Genomic DNA, 16,790 nt, shown 5'->3' on the forward strand with positions numbered 1-16,790 from the left:
CTGCATATTTCCACCATTAACGAATGAGTGGAAGTAGTAACTTTGCAAAGATTCTAAGAGTTGTACGTAGTAGTTCCGCGGTGGAAATCATTAAGGCCGGAAAATAATCACTCTTGTCTGGAGGGGCGTTCCCATACCATTCAAAATAGATAACTCAAATCATGAACATGGAACATACCGTTATCGTCCTTGACAGGGCCATCACGAAGTGGTATACGGTATCGAAATCGTTATTTGCAATAGATTCTGATTTTTTGTAATAGAGTACTGGTGAAATACGTTTGAGGTGGTAGACACTGTACTAAGCTTGTAGTACTCTGCCTGGATAACGCTCCAGCGCCTCGCGGTCATCCTCCGCTAGCAGCCACGAAGAGAGCCTTAAGCTGCTCACGTCCATTGAACCATCTCCTTGTTTACGCATTCCCCCCACAGTTCGTTTAGAACGTGGGCGACGACTTCATTCCAGGCAAACATACGAGGACGTGTTAAATGTGAACGGAACTGATTTTTCTGCATACTCTCCTGCCGAAGAAATGCATTTTTCCCACCGAATTGAAGACTTTTGAATCCAGCCATCATAAAATTCCGCAGAAAGTTCTTGAAGCCATTTGCGCACGAATGACTAGACTGTTCCGTGATGGTCAAACCGCTTATCCCCAAGCGCTTTTTTAGTGGCCCAAAAGGATGAAAATCGCGGGGAGAAAACCCCATGAGAATATTCTAAGGTTTTCGTTTCGTTGCTTTGGCCACGTGCGTTGTCATGAAGTATCACGCTTCCAAGAAGATTATACACAAGAGGTGAAACTGTGTAGGCAACCCTTGAATTTTCACAGAACAAAAAGATGACGTCCGTTGGGCGGCACTTTTCAGTCAATATCGAAGTTGTGTTCCGCGGATTTTCATTTATATTGGCTCCCATTTGTATGATGGTGTTGATGCCTGCGACTGTGTTGCATCCAGGGCAGAGGCAACTCATCAGACGCTGCCTCACCTCTGCCCTGGGAGCAGCGTGACCGAAAGTAACGACAGATGGTAATCGCTCCATTTAACTAGATTTTACTTCAATATAATATACACGTAACAGGCACGAATTATATTCAAGTAAAATCCGTCATAAATGCATCCATCCTATTTAAATGGAGCGATTACCATGTGTCGTTACTTTCGATCACGCTGCTCCCAGGGCAGAGGTGAGGTAACGTCTGATGAGCTGCCACTACCCTGGACGAAACCGTCAGTCAACTTTTTCCTTATTTTTTGAAAATAGGAGTCCATGGACTACAAAAGAGGAAGTAAGTTGTTTCCCAAGTGGTCCGGCCCGTCACCAAGTGGGTGCCGACTAAGCACTCCCAGCATCTTCAACAAACAATTGTAGAAGGCGGCGATCCGAATAATATCGCAATGTCACTTTATCAATTTCCAAATGTATTTATATATGTGCGTTTTTGTTGTTTGTGGTTAGTTGCGTAATTACCATAGACGGATTCGCACACACAGAACTGCTTTAAAAACATGACACCCAATAAGAAGGAGATAACAGATGCGCAGTACGCGCTTACGGTCTTGACTCGGCCGCAAACTGAGTTTCACCTCCTGCGTATCTTGTATGCTTCTGACAAACTTTGTCTTCCTTTTTTTTGGGCGTGCCATGCATCTATCAAAGATCTTTCGAACTTCCAGGACATCTGCCACGATTATTTAGACCCTTTCATAGTTTATTTCGTTGTCGATTTCGAATGGCCAACCACTTCATAATAATTCTTTGCTCCACAGACAGTCTACTTGCACATCAATCCTTTCCCGATATAAGAACACTTCGGAATCTTGACAAAAAGTCAGTTCCGTTTGTATTTGATACACCCTCGTAAAATGTCCCTTTCGAGGCCGATGTCAGCCACTATTTTGTTACGCCACTATGTTGTAACGTCTAAATGTATCTTAAAAATCATTGGAAGCAGCAATAATACTGTTGGATATTCACTGAAAGATTTTACATAACAGAGAACTAGGCCTCGACGATATACCTAACAAAAATACTGGAGCAAATATGTTGCACATTACTCCCTAGTGTTAAAAGTTTAGAACGCTCATCAGATTGAGAAGTTCCACAGAGCTAGATTAACTCCTTATTGTCTGCACATTGGTTATTAACTTGAAAATGCAGTGTGGAAGTGTGCAGTAATTAGCCTGAATATGGAGAACGCTTTCATTCCGGCCAATTCAAATACAAGGTCCTTGACGACTATCAGGTGCACCCAAACATCTGGATTCACTTATCGTCAGCTATCTGATAGAATGGATAGTTCAAGTAGTTAGAGCTCTGGGCTGTCGTAACGGAAGATCGCGGTTCAAATCTCACTGGTGGCAGAGGGGTTTGTTATTGTGACTGGATGTCGGATGCTAATCAACTCAGCTGTGAATAAGTACCTAAGTCAAATCAGGGTTGCCATCTTCAGTGTACTGTAGTGTACCGTTACGGTCTTGAATGAAGTGCTCTAACACATTTCAAGGCCCCGATCCAATATGGATTGTTGCGTCAACGATTATTATTATTATCTGATAGAAAGAAGAAGGCACGTGCAACATATAGATATAACATATAGTACTCTATTGCAGAACACACAATCAGGAGATCGCGCCTTCCCAACCCTGTGCAGGTAAGACTGAAAACATCCATGCCCACTTAGAAGTTGGGTAAGGAAGTAATCAATCTCACCGTGCTTTCTGTTCAACCATGGGTCTAATTTGTCGATGAGCCGCGCAGTCCACTTGTCCCTTGGCTCATTTTGCCAAGAAATTTGCCACTCGCTAAGGGTGCGTTGACGTTCTTCACGGGCAACCACTTCTTTTAAGTTTTCGCCCTTACGGCGATAGACAGTTTTGCGCTCCTTGGCAAGGAGGGCAACGGGGATCACTCCCGCAATCACCATCACAGCCGGTTCGGAGACGGTGCGATAAGCAGACGTCACTCGCAAAGCTCCCCGCCTCTGCACTTGAGCGAGGCGTTTACGATGCACCTCCTTGTCAAGGGCATCAGCCCATACCTCCGCACCATAGAGAAGGACGGACTGCGTTGCTCCCATGAGGAGACGTCTCCTAGTTGATATAGGGCCGCCGACATTCGCCATTAGCCGACTCAAGGCCGTGACTCCTGCTGCAGCCCTGTCCGCGGCTGTTTTGATTTGCTCGAAGAAGCTCATCTTCGAGTCGAGCATTAAACCAAGATATTTAATCGCTGATTTTGACTCTATAGTCAACTCGCCGATCGATATGGGACGCAAGGTCGGGATTCTCCTTCTGGTCAGGACGACTACTTCGGTTTTTCCCAGTGCAAGGTTGAAACCATGAGCAGTCATCCATCCGCTTACCCGTCGCATCAATATGCCAAGTCTGCCTTGCACCTGACCAGGCGCGACTCTTCGGGCATATCGAGTCTCAGCAGACTATCGTAGGAAGCGTTCCAGAGGTCCGGCCCTAGGATGGAACTCTGCGCTACTCCCGACGTGATTTCCATCCTCCTCTGGCCCTCTAGCGTCTCATAGAACAGGAAGCGGTCTTTCAGATAATCCCTCAATATCCGCAAGAGATAGCTTGGCACGTGAAAGGAGTTCTCTAGTGTGCCTAGCATATCTGTCCATCTTACGGAATTGAAGGCATTTCTGACATCAAGCGTTATGAGGAGCACTATCCGTCGAGATCGACGGCTGTGTGCCCCGGCTCGATTAAACGCATCTACGACCTCCATAATAGCATCCACTGTAGATTTCCCTGTTCTAAACCCAAACTGCCTTGCGGATAAGTCCCCGGCAGCACGGATCGCTTCAGCGAGTCTACCCCTGATGAGCTCCTCGAGCACTTTTCTGGCCGTGTCAAGCATACACAGCGGTCGGTATGCAGACGGGAGCTCCGGGTCTCCTTTACCCTTACTGATCAACGCGAGTCTGGCCAGTTTCCAGCGACAAGGAAAAATGCCCTCCTTCATGCACACGTTGAACGCTTCGAGCAGCAATTCTGGCCGTTGGCGGAATACCAGTTTGTAAACTTCCGCTGGGATGCCATCATGACCTGGCGCCTTCCTGTTTTTCATAGTGAGAACCGCTTCTTCGAGTTCTCCCATTGTGAAAAGGGGGCAATCCACGACGCTTTCCGCGCTATTTACATCAACCCGTACAGGGTGTCTAGGGAACAATGCCCACACAATGCGGTCCATCTGGTCGGTGCTCAATATGCAGGGCTTCCGCAGAGCCCCGATTTTCCGAGTGACAAGCTTATAGCCAAGTCCCCACGGGTCATCATTCACCTCATTTACAAGATTTTGCCAGCCGCGAGCTTTGCTGTTATTTATAGCGCTGCGGAGTCTCCTTTTTGCTGATCTATATTGGGCCTTTATGGCACATGCCTCCTCGTTGACGCACAAACGTTGTGCCAAACGGCGGAGCTTATGACACTCCTTCCGTAGGTTGGCAATTTCCGCCGTCCACCAGTACATAGAAGGCTTGTCGCGCCTGGGGCCTCTCCGGGGCATGGAAGCCTCACACGCCGTCGTTATCAGATTCATCACTGAATTTACGACGGTGTCAGCTGCGACACCACCACCCCCCGGAGTGCCCGCCAGCGCGGCCCTACCTGCTCCAAGAGCTTCGACGAACCTTCCGATGTTCACCCTCGCGACATTCCACACGCAGGGGGAACATCGTGTTGGTGCTCGCCGGCAAGTAGTGTCAAACACTTCGAACGCAATGTACGGATGATCACTTGCCGAGAAGTCTTCTAGGACTCGCCACCAGTCCACCGATGATGCCAGAGATTCCGACGCAAAAGTGATGTCAGGAATGCTTCCTTCACAACCTGGGCGCCGAAACGTTGGCGTGGATCCGGTGTTTAAAATTACGAGCCTGGTTCTCGCCGCCATTTCCAGAATCCGTTTCCCTCTGGAGTCTGATTGAGGCATGCCCCATTCAAGAGCCCTGGCATTAAAATCACCGCCAACCAGGATTCGTCCCTCCGTGCTCGAAACGGCGTCCTCCAGAGCATCAAGCCCGCGCTGAAAGTCCGGAATCGACTCATTCGGCGTCAGGTAAACGCTAAGAAACGTTATCCCTAAACACAGGATCCAGACAAATCCGTCCCCCCGGCCTTCGGCAAGAGCACGAAGTCGAACGTCGTCCCGAACCCAGATGGCAGCGGTGCCCGATAAGTCGAGATACCATGAGGATGGGTCCTTGTTTCGGTATTGCTCCCTAATCAGCACTAGATCAACATTTACTTCCGCAGCGAACTATGCTAGCAACTGGTGAGCGGTTGCACTCCGGTTTATGTTAATTTGCAAAATGCGGATCATGGAGTTCGCACCCTAGCCCTCTCCAATTCCGCCCTGAAGATCGGACACCGTCCCGAGCCCGCAGTGTGTGCGACGCTTTCGCCAGACGCGCCGCGATCCCTGCAAAGAACACAACTCTCGCTTTCCTTGTAAGTCTTCGCTTGATGACCCGCTTGGCCGCATCTCCGGCATGCTGTCCTCCTGTCCGGACCCTTGCAAGCTGCTGACGTGTGTCCATAGTCCAGACACCTGTAGCACTTGGTGGGGACTATCCGCATTGGTACCCTGCATACTACCCATCGGATTTTTATTCTCCCGCTGTTAAGGAGTTTCCTCGCATATTGCTCAGGGACTTCCACCACGGCGAGCTTTTGGCCTCGAGCATTTACAGAGGTAATACCTACCCGGGCATTGGTCACCTCTGGACATTCACGCTTTAGCGCCTGCTCTACTTCGGCCTTTTCTGTGAGGCAGTTAAGATCCCGTATTTCTAGAGAGCACATGGGTTCTAGGCTTGAAACGAGAGCCTTCTCCCCCAATAGCCCCTTGACCGCTTCGCAGAACGTGCTCTTGTTGGTCGTCTTTGGGCCCAGTTCGACGAGAACTCCACCACTCCTCGTTTTCCGTATCGAAGACACTTCTGCTCCGTTCTCCTTGGGTTTCATTCTGTAGCGGATTTCACTAAGGACTTCCGCAAATGTCTTGCCTTCCGTCGGCTTAATGAGCAGAGCGACGGTCTAGGCCTTCTTCGTTTCCTCGTTTTCTCCGCTACTGGCTTTGGGTTGGCAGCCTCCTTGTTTTGGACAGACGTGTCTCTGGCGACGGAGTCCGTTGTTTCTTTTTATCCTTTTTCGCCTTGGAGACTACTTCGATAAAGTCTCCTTCAGGCACGTCGTTCTCTTTCCGCTTTTTCCCCAGTTCACTTTGCAGAGGGCTATCTGCGGTCCGTTTGACGCAAGCAGCATTCTTAGCGGGGAGTGCGACTGTTTCTGCTCTACAATCGTCTTCCGCTGTTCTCCACGTTCGTCTATAAAAGGAAATGCGGTCCAGTAGTTCCTCCAGTTCCATCAGCCCGTTTTTGACGCCTTTGCTGACGTTCCTCTGAAGGAACGTTGCCGACCGCATACGTTTCACCACTGCTGCGCACTTTCTGATGAGCCTTTCCTCTTCGGCTCTAGCGAGGACGGTCGAATGCACTTCCACTCGATTTGTGTCCAAATCCATCTGATCAGGACTAGCGTTTCTCACTGAGCTTACTTCCAAAACAGGGGCACTGCAAGGTAATGGAGTTGCCATCTCCGCACGGTCAGTCGCGCCACTTGATGAGGCTTCCTTTTTATTTGAGCGCCCCGGTGTCTCATCGGGTATATCAGCCCTCGTTGCCTCTTTCACTGATCGCTGCGGTGAACGATGCATTTTTGTGCTCCGCCCAAACGCACCCAGCTCTTCCTCCTTGTCTGTTGTTTCGTCGTTTTTTTTTTTATAATTTTCTGAATATTCTCCATGAAAAAGGTACTCCTAGGTTACTTGAGGCTAAGAGGTCCATGGTTATAGGTGAAGTACCCATCATCTAGCGCGATCCAAACATTACAACATCAGGGCATTACTTAACATTAACAGCATTACAAAAGTGATGGTGATATTATAATACTTCGCTGATAAGTAATATTTTCAAACATGACATCACGTCAAGTGCTGAGTCGATGCCGGAGGCGTGTTTGGCTGGCAAATTTATTGTTGTTAGGATCGCCTGTTCTTTTCACTGGGCTAGTTTTTGGGCTTTAAAATGATTTTGGGAGAGGGGAGGTGGATTATGGGAATACAGATTCTTGGATTTTAGCAATTGATTTGGTAATGAATGTCGCCGAATTCGTTGTACAATATAAGTAGCCGAGGTGACTGTCGTCAGTAATGCCGGCTAACGGTAACGAGAACCTGCTCTCCCGCTGTTTTTGATTTGAAAAGATGATTTTGATTTTATGTGTGATAGACAAACTTTTAATGAAGCCACGCAAAACTATCTATGATAATAGCTTAAGTGGGACATTTTGTCATTTTTCTTATCTGGCAAACCATTATAATAATAAATAATTTTTGATAATATCGGCTACCGAGTGTTAATATTTGATGTTGATGATGTAATATCATATGTACAGTTAGGGTAATGAAAAGTGATGTACTAATCCACACTACTTCATACACCACCAGTTTGGACAACCGCACTTCATACATCATACATTTTCTAATGGGTGGATGTGCTTCATAGGTGAATCGTACAAACGTGTATTGGGACCGCCTCCTTTTCGTTGCAGCGCAGGCCATTATCCCCATCGACAATATGCTGCGATAAGCAAAAAAAGCTAGAAAATCGCAATTACAACTACAGTCGACAAGTGGAATAAAGGTTAGTGAAACCTTAATCTTTCCTGCGATGTTAATAATAATAATAGTCCTTGATGCAACAATCCCAGTGGATCTACGCCCCGAAACTTATGGACCACTTCACTAAAGACCGTGACGGTACACTAGGAGGGACTATTTTATGAATGTTATTATTATACTCGCCAGGTACTGATTCGCAGCTGGGTCGACTAGCATCCGACTTCCAGTTACAATATAAATCTCTCCTCCTCCAGTGAGATGTGAACTGTGACTTCCATTACGACAGTCTAGTGCTCAAACCATCTGCGACGTACAACTTTCCGATAATTAAATGGAAACGGACAGAAAGTGCAGAGTGTTTTTACTAGGTATATCAAAAAAATCACGGAACCTTTCCTACCTGCCGATATTAGAACTAGGGCGTAAGGCATATTTAAACATTCCAATTAAAGCATTCCCTGAAATTCAACCATTGGTGAATTTAAAAGAGGCCATACACGCAGTGAAAACGATCCACATGTAGGATTACCCAAAAATTGAATTTAATTGAGAAATAATAATAATAATCGTTGGCGTAACAATCCATATTGGATCGGGGCCTTGAAGTGTGTTAGAGCACTTCATTCAAGACCACAATGGTACACTACAGGATAGCCTGTAGGAGGCGATGTGGTCAGCATTGCGCTCGCCCGAGATTATTACCATGATTTGACTCAGGTACTCATTCACAGCTAAGTCGACTGGTATTCCACGTCAAATGACGATACAAATTCCACTGCCACCAGTGAGATTTAAACCGCGAACTTCCGTACGACAGCCTTGTGCTCTGAATTACTCAGCTATCCGGACAAATTCTGAAAACATAAGACAAATGCCGGATATGGTTTTGGAAAATCGTCAAGTGACACAGAAAGAATTAATGGAGGCCGTAGGCATCTCAGCGGGTGGCGTAAGCCATATCTTAAGTCGGGTTTCCAAAAGTTGTGCGAGCAATGGATGCCGCATTCTTGAACAATGGAATAAAAACGCATCCGTTTATGCCTTTTTTAGCAACATTTGGAGCGGATTCAACACCATAGATGGGACCTGGATCTACCACCCTGATCCTGAATCAAAACAATAGGCTAAGGAGTAGTGCACACTCGAATCTTCAGCACGGAATCGAGTTTGTGAGCAGAAATCACATAAAAAGGTGTTAGCTTCAGTATTTTGGGATACTAAAGGAATTTTGTTAGTGGATTACCTCGATACTGGTAAAACAAGAAACTAAGATTATTAGTGTACTTGTGAACCAGCTGCAGCGGTCATGTCATGAAAAAAGCCCTGGTTTGCAGAAAAAAAAAGGTAATTATGCATGAAGGCAATTACAGAACCGTAGCATCACGGAATTAAAGTACGAATTGTTGTAATATCTACCTTATTCGTCATACTTAGCTCCTTCTGACTTCATGCTGCTCCCAGACTCCAAAAAATCTTACGTTAATATCGATTCTCATCAAATGAGTAGGTAATAGCTGCCGTAAACAGATATTTTACAGATCTTTTAGGAAACCACTAAAGGGCGGGATTCTTAAATTGGAGAATCGTTGAAATAAGTTAAGGGTAATTACACGGAAAAATCAAATAATTTTGACAACTATAAATCCTCTTTATCAATCCCATCCCCTGGACTTTGATACACTTAGTAGTGTATAAAATCTCCCATCCTAGTAAAATAACAGAGCCAGTGTGGTTAACACGCTGTACATTACCCAGGGGTAAATGCCAACCATATATGTATTTGTGGCTAGAAAAAGTATTGCATTATCTCACAATGTCAAATATTTGTCAAACAACTAAGAAGCTAGGTAAGCGTTCACTCCCAAGAAGCTTGAATGCCAAATATCTCTCAGCATACAGCCAGTAGGTTAGCATTCCGAGACAAAGAAAAAGAAGTTGCTAAGCCCAAAAAACCTAAATACAAACAAAGAAGATGACCAGCCTTCATGGTCTGTTATGAAGAAGAGGGTACTCATTGTGCAAAATACTTCATAGGTTCATGTACAATATTACATTGCACTCACTGTAACTAATAAGTGGCAAATACTGATTCGCACTTAGTGTATTTGATTTGTAATCCGGAATCAAGTCCACAAATTAATTCATTCTCACATAGATCCAATGTTATCAAATCTTAACCAGGATGACCTTGAACTTAGTATTGTATCAAATTATTCACTAGGGATATACGAAACGATGATAGAAATATAAGCCTCATAAACGTTCACGCCCCTACAGAAGAGACTGCAGAGTCGGAGAAGGATACCTTCTACGAGGCAGTTGAGCGGACCCTCGAAGCCTGTCCCAAGAATGGGCATATTGAAGCGATGGATCGAGTATTTTGATGAACTGCTCAACAACCAAAATATCGGCGAGTTGGAGGCCCCGCCAACTGAAAACGACGGACAAATGCTGCCACCACCATGCATAGGAGAAACAGTCCTTTCCACCACCGGCTTAAAAACCATAAGTCGCCAGAAACCGATGGAATTAAAACCGAATTGGTTAAATATGGAGGCCACCAACTAACCAAGTAGTTCATCAACGGATGCTCAAGGTGTGAGGCAGCGAATCAATATCGGTCGACTGGCAACGAGGCATTATCTGTCTCATACATAAAAAGGGAGATATCACATAGTGCAGCAATTATAGAGGTATCACGTTGCTTAGTACCATCTATAAGATATCCTCCGCTATCTTTGTATGCCGGGTAGCCCCATACGCCCAGAATATCATTAGCCCATACCAAAGAGACTTCCCTCCAGGCAAATCAGCAACAGATCAGATTTTCTCTCTGCGGCAAGCGATGGAAAAACTGTTGGAACATCAGTTACACCATTTTTTCGACGATTTTATAGCCGCCTATGATAGTATAGCCAGGGTAAAACTGTACACGGCCATGAGAGAATTCGGTATCCCGAAGAAATTGATAAGACTGACTAGGTTGACCCATTTAACATCAGCAACGGTCTACGTCGATAATTTCTCCTATCTAGGGTCGAAAATCACGACCGATAATAGCTACGATGATGAAATCTGCGTACGATTGTTCCCAGCCAACAGAGCCTATTTCAGCTTACGAAAACTCTTCCGCTCGAAAGGTCTCACCATAGGGTCAAAGCTCTTACTGTGCAAGACTATAATCTTGCCAGTCCTTATGTATTCCTCGGAGACTTGGGTTCTTAGCAAGAAAAATTGCGAACTCTTCGCCGCGTTCGAGACAAGAATCCTCTGAAGAATCTTTGGCAACCTACATGAGGATGGACGATTCCGTAGTCTACATAACGACGAAATCTATGAGCGATACCATGACCGTCCGGTTGCGGATGAAATCCCGCTCAACAAGTTGCGGTGGGCGGGTCACTTAATCCGTATGTATGAGGATGATCCACGCCGGAAAGTCTATAAGGGCAATATCTAAGGTAGAAAAAGAAGACTAGGCAGACCCTTCCTGAGATGGAGCGATGGCATAGGTCAGGATGCCAGCCAGCTTGAATTGGTGGACGTTGGCGCAAATCCGGGATGTCTGGAGTTCCTTATTAAGGCCTAGGTCGGATACCGGTTGTTGCGCCGTTGATGATGATAATGATATACGATACCGTAATAGCCGTCAGATCACGCTCTAGAAATAGCGTCGTAAATGTATTTCGAACTTTTAAAATTCCCATGAGAATTATTTTTGGACTAGACAAAGTCAGTATTTTCTCATTATAAATTAAGGTTAGAATTGCAATGAACCCAGGCGACTCGAACCCATTGTTTTTAGTGATGGAGCTATATTTTTTTGCTGCTACGTCGCTCCTTAGTTGGCTTAGGTAAAGCCGCAGCAATTTGCTGCTTCCCTCGTGCTTCAGTTTGGAGCTGCTCCGGCTGAACACAATATCACGTGAAGGATCGAGTTTGGCTAACTGCCTGATGGAGGACGATTTCCTCCAAGTGGCCGTAGCCTTTTACAAAGCGGCCAACACCACCTTTTATCACAATTGGGTTCGATCACCAAAGGATATTACTGATCGAGTGGGGGCTGATCATTTAAGGGAAGAAGAGTTCTCAGTTACTTTTTGTCTGTTCACTTCTTAATTAATAATAAAACATACACACAGTCTCTTCATCAATCCCCTAATTTCACGCATATCCATCTGTTAATAATATAATGCGCAGGATAATAAGTAAACTATAAATACCTTTGCTACCTCCATAAGATAATGATTACAGACTGTGTGCGTCCACAGGTCCAAAATAAAATTCGAAGATCCAAACTAGGGCTTTTATCACCGCTTCGGTAAACGGAAAGCACTTTTTCAGGGATTTGTCAGGTTCGGTTATAACAGTAACAATTTTTTTTTCATTCAATGATCTCCAGCATGATGTACTTACCTCCACCTAAGTGTTTACCCGGGATTATATTCATGGAGTCCTTGTTCCAACAGAATATGTTTTTTAGACCTGTTTATACGGCTGACATTCTCCTAGGTTAACGAGTATCCAGTGTGCGTTAATATACAACTGCACAAAATTCCCACCTCTATCTTTCTCTTGTCTCTTCAGTTGGATCAGAACCTTGAAGCGTGTTAAAGGACTTCATTCAAGACCGTAACGCTACACCACAATATACTGTAAGAGGTAATATGGTCAGCATTCCACTTGACCGTCATTATTACCGTGATTTGACTCACGACACTTGTTCACAGTTAAGCCAAGCGGACACATCTGTCTCCTGATTAAGGTGGTAATTATTTCCAATCAAATGTTCTCTTCATCCCGAAGGTCGTATAAACTGCACTAGATTGTCGTTGAAGAATGTCGCACAATAGAGCATATTTTCACAGGAAGGTCTATGAGGAAAGTACCTTAAATGGAATTAGGACTCTTTGGCATAGGATGCGGGATTTTATTCGACAGAATTTCCACGGATACGCACATTCATCTCAATGTAAGAACCTCCAGAGACGGTTCGTGCTTGAGTATTAGGGGAAGGATAAAACCGCCTGGATCGCCAAAGCTTCTACGCAATGCTGGAGCCGTCTAGATCGATAATAGCTTACATCAGCTGTATCTTAACCACACATTTATAACCTCGGTAATACCCTTATATAGTGACTAACTACTGTTACGACATTTGTGTCCATACAAATAGTAGCAAACTTTCAAAATAATAAAATTTTGTGGAAAGTGAACCTGAAACTTATGACTTACGTACTAAAGATTTCGATGACGACCAATTTAAAAGTTGAACAGAGATATTTTGTTTATTCCAGGATAAATACGTTATAAAATTTCAACATATTCAGAATGCATTAAAATAGGATTTCGAGAACTCAGCAAGTTAATAGTAATCAGTACACATACCTAAAGAGAGAAATTATTTCTGTTCAAGCTTATATGCTAGCATATGTTATATAAATACCTTCAGGACAATTTATCAATCGGAAGTGTCCCCCGGTGAAAACGTCGGTCAAAGAGCAGCAAGGTAATCCTAAACCACCTCCTGGACAATAACATCTTGAACCACACGTGATTCTACCATCATACGGATTAGAGTAATCAAACAGCCCGCCCGTAACTCCAACCAATCCTAGATCGGGACTAGCACCTGTGCCTATTCCATGAGAACTGTAGTCCCCTCCTATTCCAAACCCACCAATACCTGTCCCATATAAACTACCATGAAAATAAGATTCACCACTTGACTCACCAGACTAACCTCCGGAGGGTGAAGACATTCCTAATCCAGTGGTGCCGTATCCACCTAACTGCCGATGACCTGGTGAATACATGAAGCTTTGTCCGGGGCCACCGGGACCCCTCTGAGGATCAGCAAAATTGGTTAATTAATTTCATATAAACAGCCAATATCAATCACCCACCGAGCTTCCTTGAGGATTCACTATGTTTCCTGGTAGTAGGTGCCCAAATTCTGAGAAGTCCCCAGCGACAAATCTTTCAAAAGCAGTCAAATCTTCGTCTCCAAAAGTGAATTGGGTGTCTCCATGAAAAGCGCTCTGCAAAAGAAGAGTTATAAATACGGAACAATTAGAAAGAGAGCGGGGCACACTTTTGCCATAGCTTATTAGTAATATGGAACTTCTGACTTGGCGTACTACAATGGATGAAGAGTTTTATTTCCACAATTAATTTTTTACAACTTGTATTTATAATTATTATTTTACTATAAAATACGAAATCAAATTTTTTTGATGATTTTTCAATAGACTTAAAATGAACATTAAAAATCCCAATAAACAAAAGTCATAAAGTCATTTCATTACCATCCAAAAGCAACCTTGATTGATGATAATGAAATGAAAATTCAAGGTGATCGAACCACGTTTAAAAATATTTAGCGATATACAGTCACAGGTTTTTCAGTGAATTTACAACAACTATAGTTATTGTGACTAGTAATCTCAGAGAGTAAGCTCTCCACTGCATGACACTCTGCCATAAAAGCTCCCAAACCCGTTTCAACCTGCATATCAGAAACCTATTTTGTTCCGTCAACATTTTACGTCTGAATCAGTGGAAGGTGCGCACGCTTCTCGACGACGGTATTCCAGAATGCATACTCTAACTTCAGCGAGAACTTCAATGTTATGGATTAATACTTACTTCATCTGCCGGGTATGCCCCTGTGTTCTGGGACACGGGGTCAGACAAATCTAAATAGCCCAACGTTCTTCACTTACATTCTTCCTTCCCAAACAATGACAAGTCTTATCTTCCTAGGTCGCTACGCAACTTTCTCCCCTTATGACCAGAAAACTCAAGCGACCTCGAACGCCTTGAGTGTTAAACCCTTTGTCACGACGTGGTCAAAGACTAATAAAAAAAAGCCTCGATCTGTGGCTGGTCACATTGGACATCTCATTCATTGAGGATCAAATCAGCACACCATCAGCCGCTTCGATCTGATTAAAAATATTGCAGAAACAACCAGCGACTTTGTCACGCGGCAAAAAAGTACCAGCCACACTACCTCCTGCGTCAAATGTTACATTGTCTTGGCGATTATCTCCAGGCAACACAAACTGGTCCGAAACGACCACCCAGCCAAATATCCAGCCTTCGTGCAGGTTGTGGTGAGGATAAATACACAGAAATGTTCATTGACCTTCCGTTCGGCTCCTTCTCAAACTATTCACGCGCCCATGTGGAAAACACCCTACCCATCCGTTTCGACAATCCAAACATCGAAACAGCTTCAATGGCCACATAAAAAAAAATCAGTCGAGGAAATACGCCTCAAGCATTGCCATCAAGGAGAGTACTCGTATTGTCCCGATGCCCAAGAAAAATCTCGCCAAAATCTTCGAACAGACTATACAATCCCACATAGACAAGTACTGTGATACCAATAACTCAAGTCCCGACTTCTAATTCCCAACCGACCTACTAACTCGATTGGGTGGACTAAAGTCCTTAACAAAAAGGCGAGGAAGAAAGCAAACGTGTGAATTCGCCCAGAGGCAATTGTAATCTCCAGCAAGGACAATTTGTTCTACGTATATGTATGTCGAAACTCCACCTCCCCCGTTCATATATGATGATACACGTTTTATAGTGCACACAATTGTGAACTTTTGCAGGTTTTTCGATTGGATATGTTCTGAGATCGACACCTTTTATACTTTTCGGGGCTCAGATTTTGAGACCTCATTTCCCTATGTTTCACCCGCTATCGAAAATAAGTCCAGATTCGAAAAGTACTAATCGAGCCCTTTCATTTGATTCCCCTCATGACCATATTCTATAAAAAAATGTACACCCCTCTTTCGCATATATGTGGAGCCCCACTTAAACCCAGCGCCAAATGATGCCACTCGTGGGATGTAAAGAAACTCACGAGCACATATCATCACTAAATTTTGTGACAATATTCAAGATTCAACCGTTTCCGAGTGTCGGGTATAACAGACAGACATTGAATCGATTCTAATAAGATTTTGTTACCCATAAAACCTTAAAAAGGTCAAAGCTGACCCCGATTTAAAAGATCTAGATCTCGATGACATAACACCCAAAGGGGAGATTTGCACTGCTTTGAAGAAACAGTTCAAATTGGAGGAGTGATTGCCAGTGACTTCGATGCTTGGGTCCTTGAGTAGAAAAGGGAAAGGAAACGAAGAGAAGCAAATGCAAGGGGGCGCAGTCTATTAAATGTGTTTGCGTAGTAAACACCTTTCGAAAAGGGGGTCTGCCTCTATCGCAGACATAGCTTTTGTCAGCCTTGCACTGGCGTATAGTATGTCGTGGTGCACCAGCCATAGCTGTGCTCAAAGCGGTTACCAAGCAATCTTCTTTGAACTATGGGTAAAGGGCCGAGAACCTTTATGACCGAAACCGATATAACACAACCATGCCTAGGAGGTGCTCATCCCCCCTTAGAATACTAAACTATTGGCGGAGTAGTGAACTGGCAAACCTTTCATCAGCTTGCCAGAGAGCCAGAAGAACAGCTCATAAGGCTGTAGTAGAATCGATAAGGGCAAACACAACGCGCCTCGCTATCCAACGGAGCAAGGCGGGATATTTTAAGGAGTTCCGAAGCGGACGTAAACCCTTAGGAGAGCGCCTACAGAATCGAGATAGGGCGATTCAGAGGCCGTTCATCTGCACAGATTACGTGTCTCACATCACTCGCTTGTTAAAAATCATCCACGGTTATTCTGGGGAAGGAATATCTGTAAATAGATGGCAAGAGCATTGGAAATGCTAATATCTTTTAGTGGTTCCAAAGGGCAGGTGGGGGGTAATGGGTAAAAATCCTACACACCAACGTGTATAGGCCAGTGTTTTCTAAAGATTTCCACGTCCTTAAAAAAAGAGACAGACATACAGTGAACGGATTTCACAAATAAAAAGAGGATAAAAAGAATTCACTGTATGTGCGGCAGTTCACAGTTCCAACCTGTAGGTGTAGGTGTTTAAAATGTAAGTCGGAAACCGGAAACTGAAGGTTTTGTGCATTTCTTATATAAGAATATTTCAGTGGTCATTTGTCCGATTTCTACGGAACTGGTAGTACGAGTATTTACGCATTTAGTTTGTC

General features: G+C 44.4%; 1 protein-coding gene across 1 annotated transcript; it reads right to left on the bottom strand.

The window, feature by feature from the left end:
* Positions 1 to 12,963: 12,963 nt before the first annotated feature.
* On the bottom strand, positions 12,964 to 13,984 carry LOC119652261. Its single transcript, XM_038056242.1, has 5 exons — positions 13,797 to 13,984; positions 13,609 to 13,743; positions 13,446 to 13,548; positions 13,149 to 13,388; positions 12,964 to 13,090 (listed from the first exon to the last, which is right to left on the bottom strand). The coding sequence occupies exons 1-5, from the start codon at positions 13,803 to 13,805 to the stop codon at positions 13,068 to 13,070; spliced, it is 510 nt and encodes a 169-aa protein (XP_037912170.1). The 5' UTR covers positions 13,806 to 13,984; the 3' UTR covers positions 12,964 to 13,067.
* Between the last annotated feature and the right edge of the window lie 2,806 nt (positions 13,985 to 16,790).

Source organism: Hermetia illucens, chromosome 3 (genome assembly GCF_905115235.1).
Source record: "Hermetia illucens chromosome 3, iHerIll2.2.curated.20191125, whole genome shotgun sequence".
NCBI classification, from domain to species: domain Eukaryota; kingdom Metazoa; phylum Arthropoda; class Insecta; order Diptera; family Stratiomyidae; genus Hermetia; species Hermetia illucens.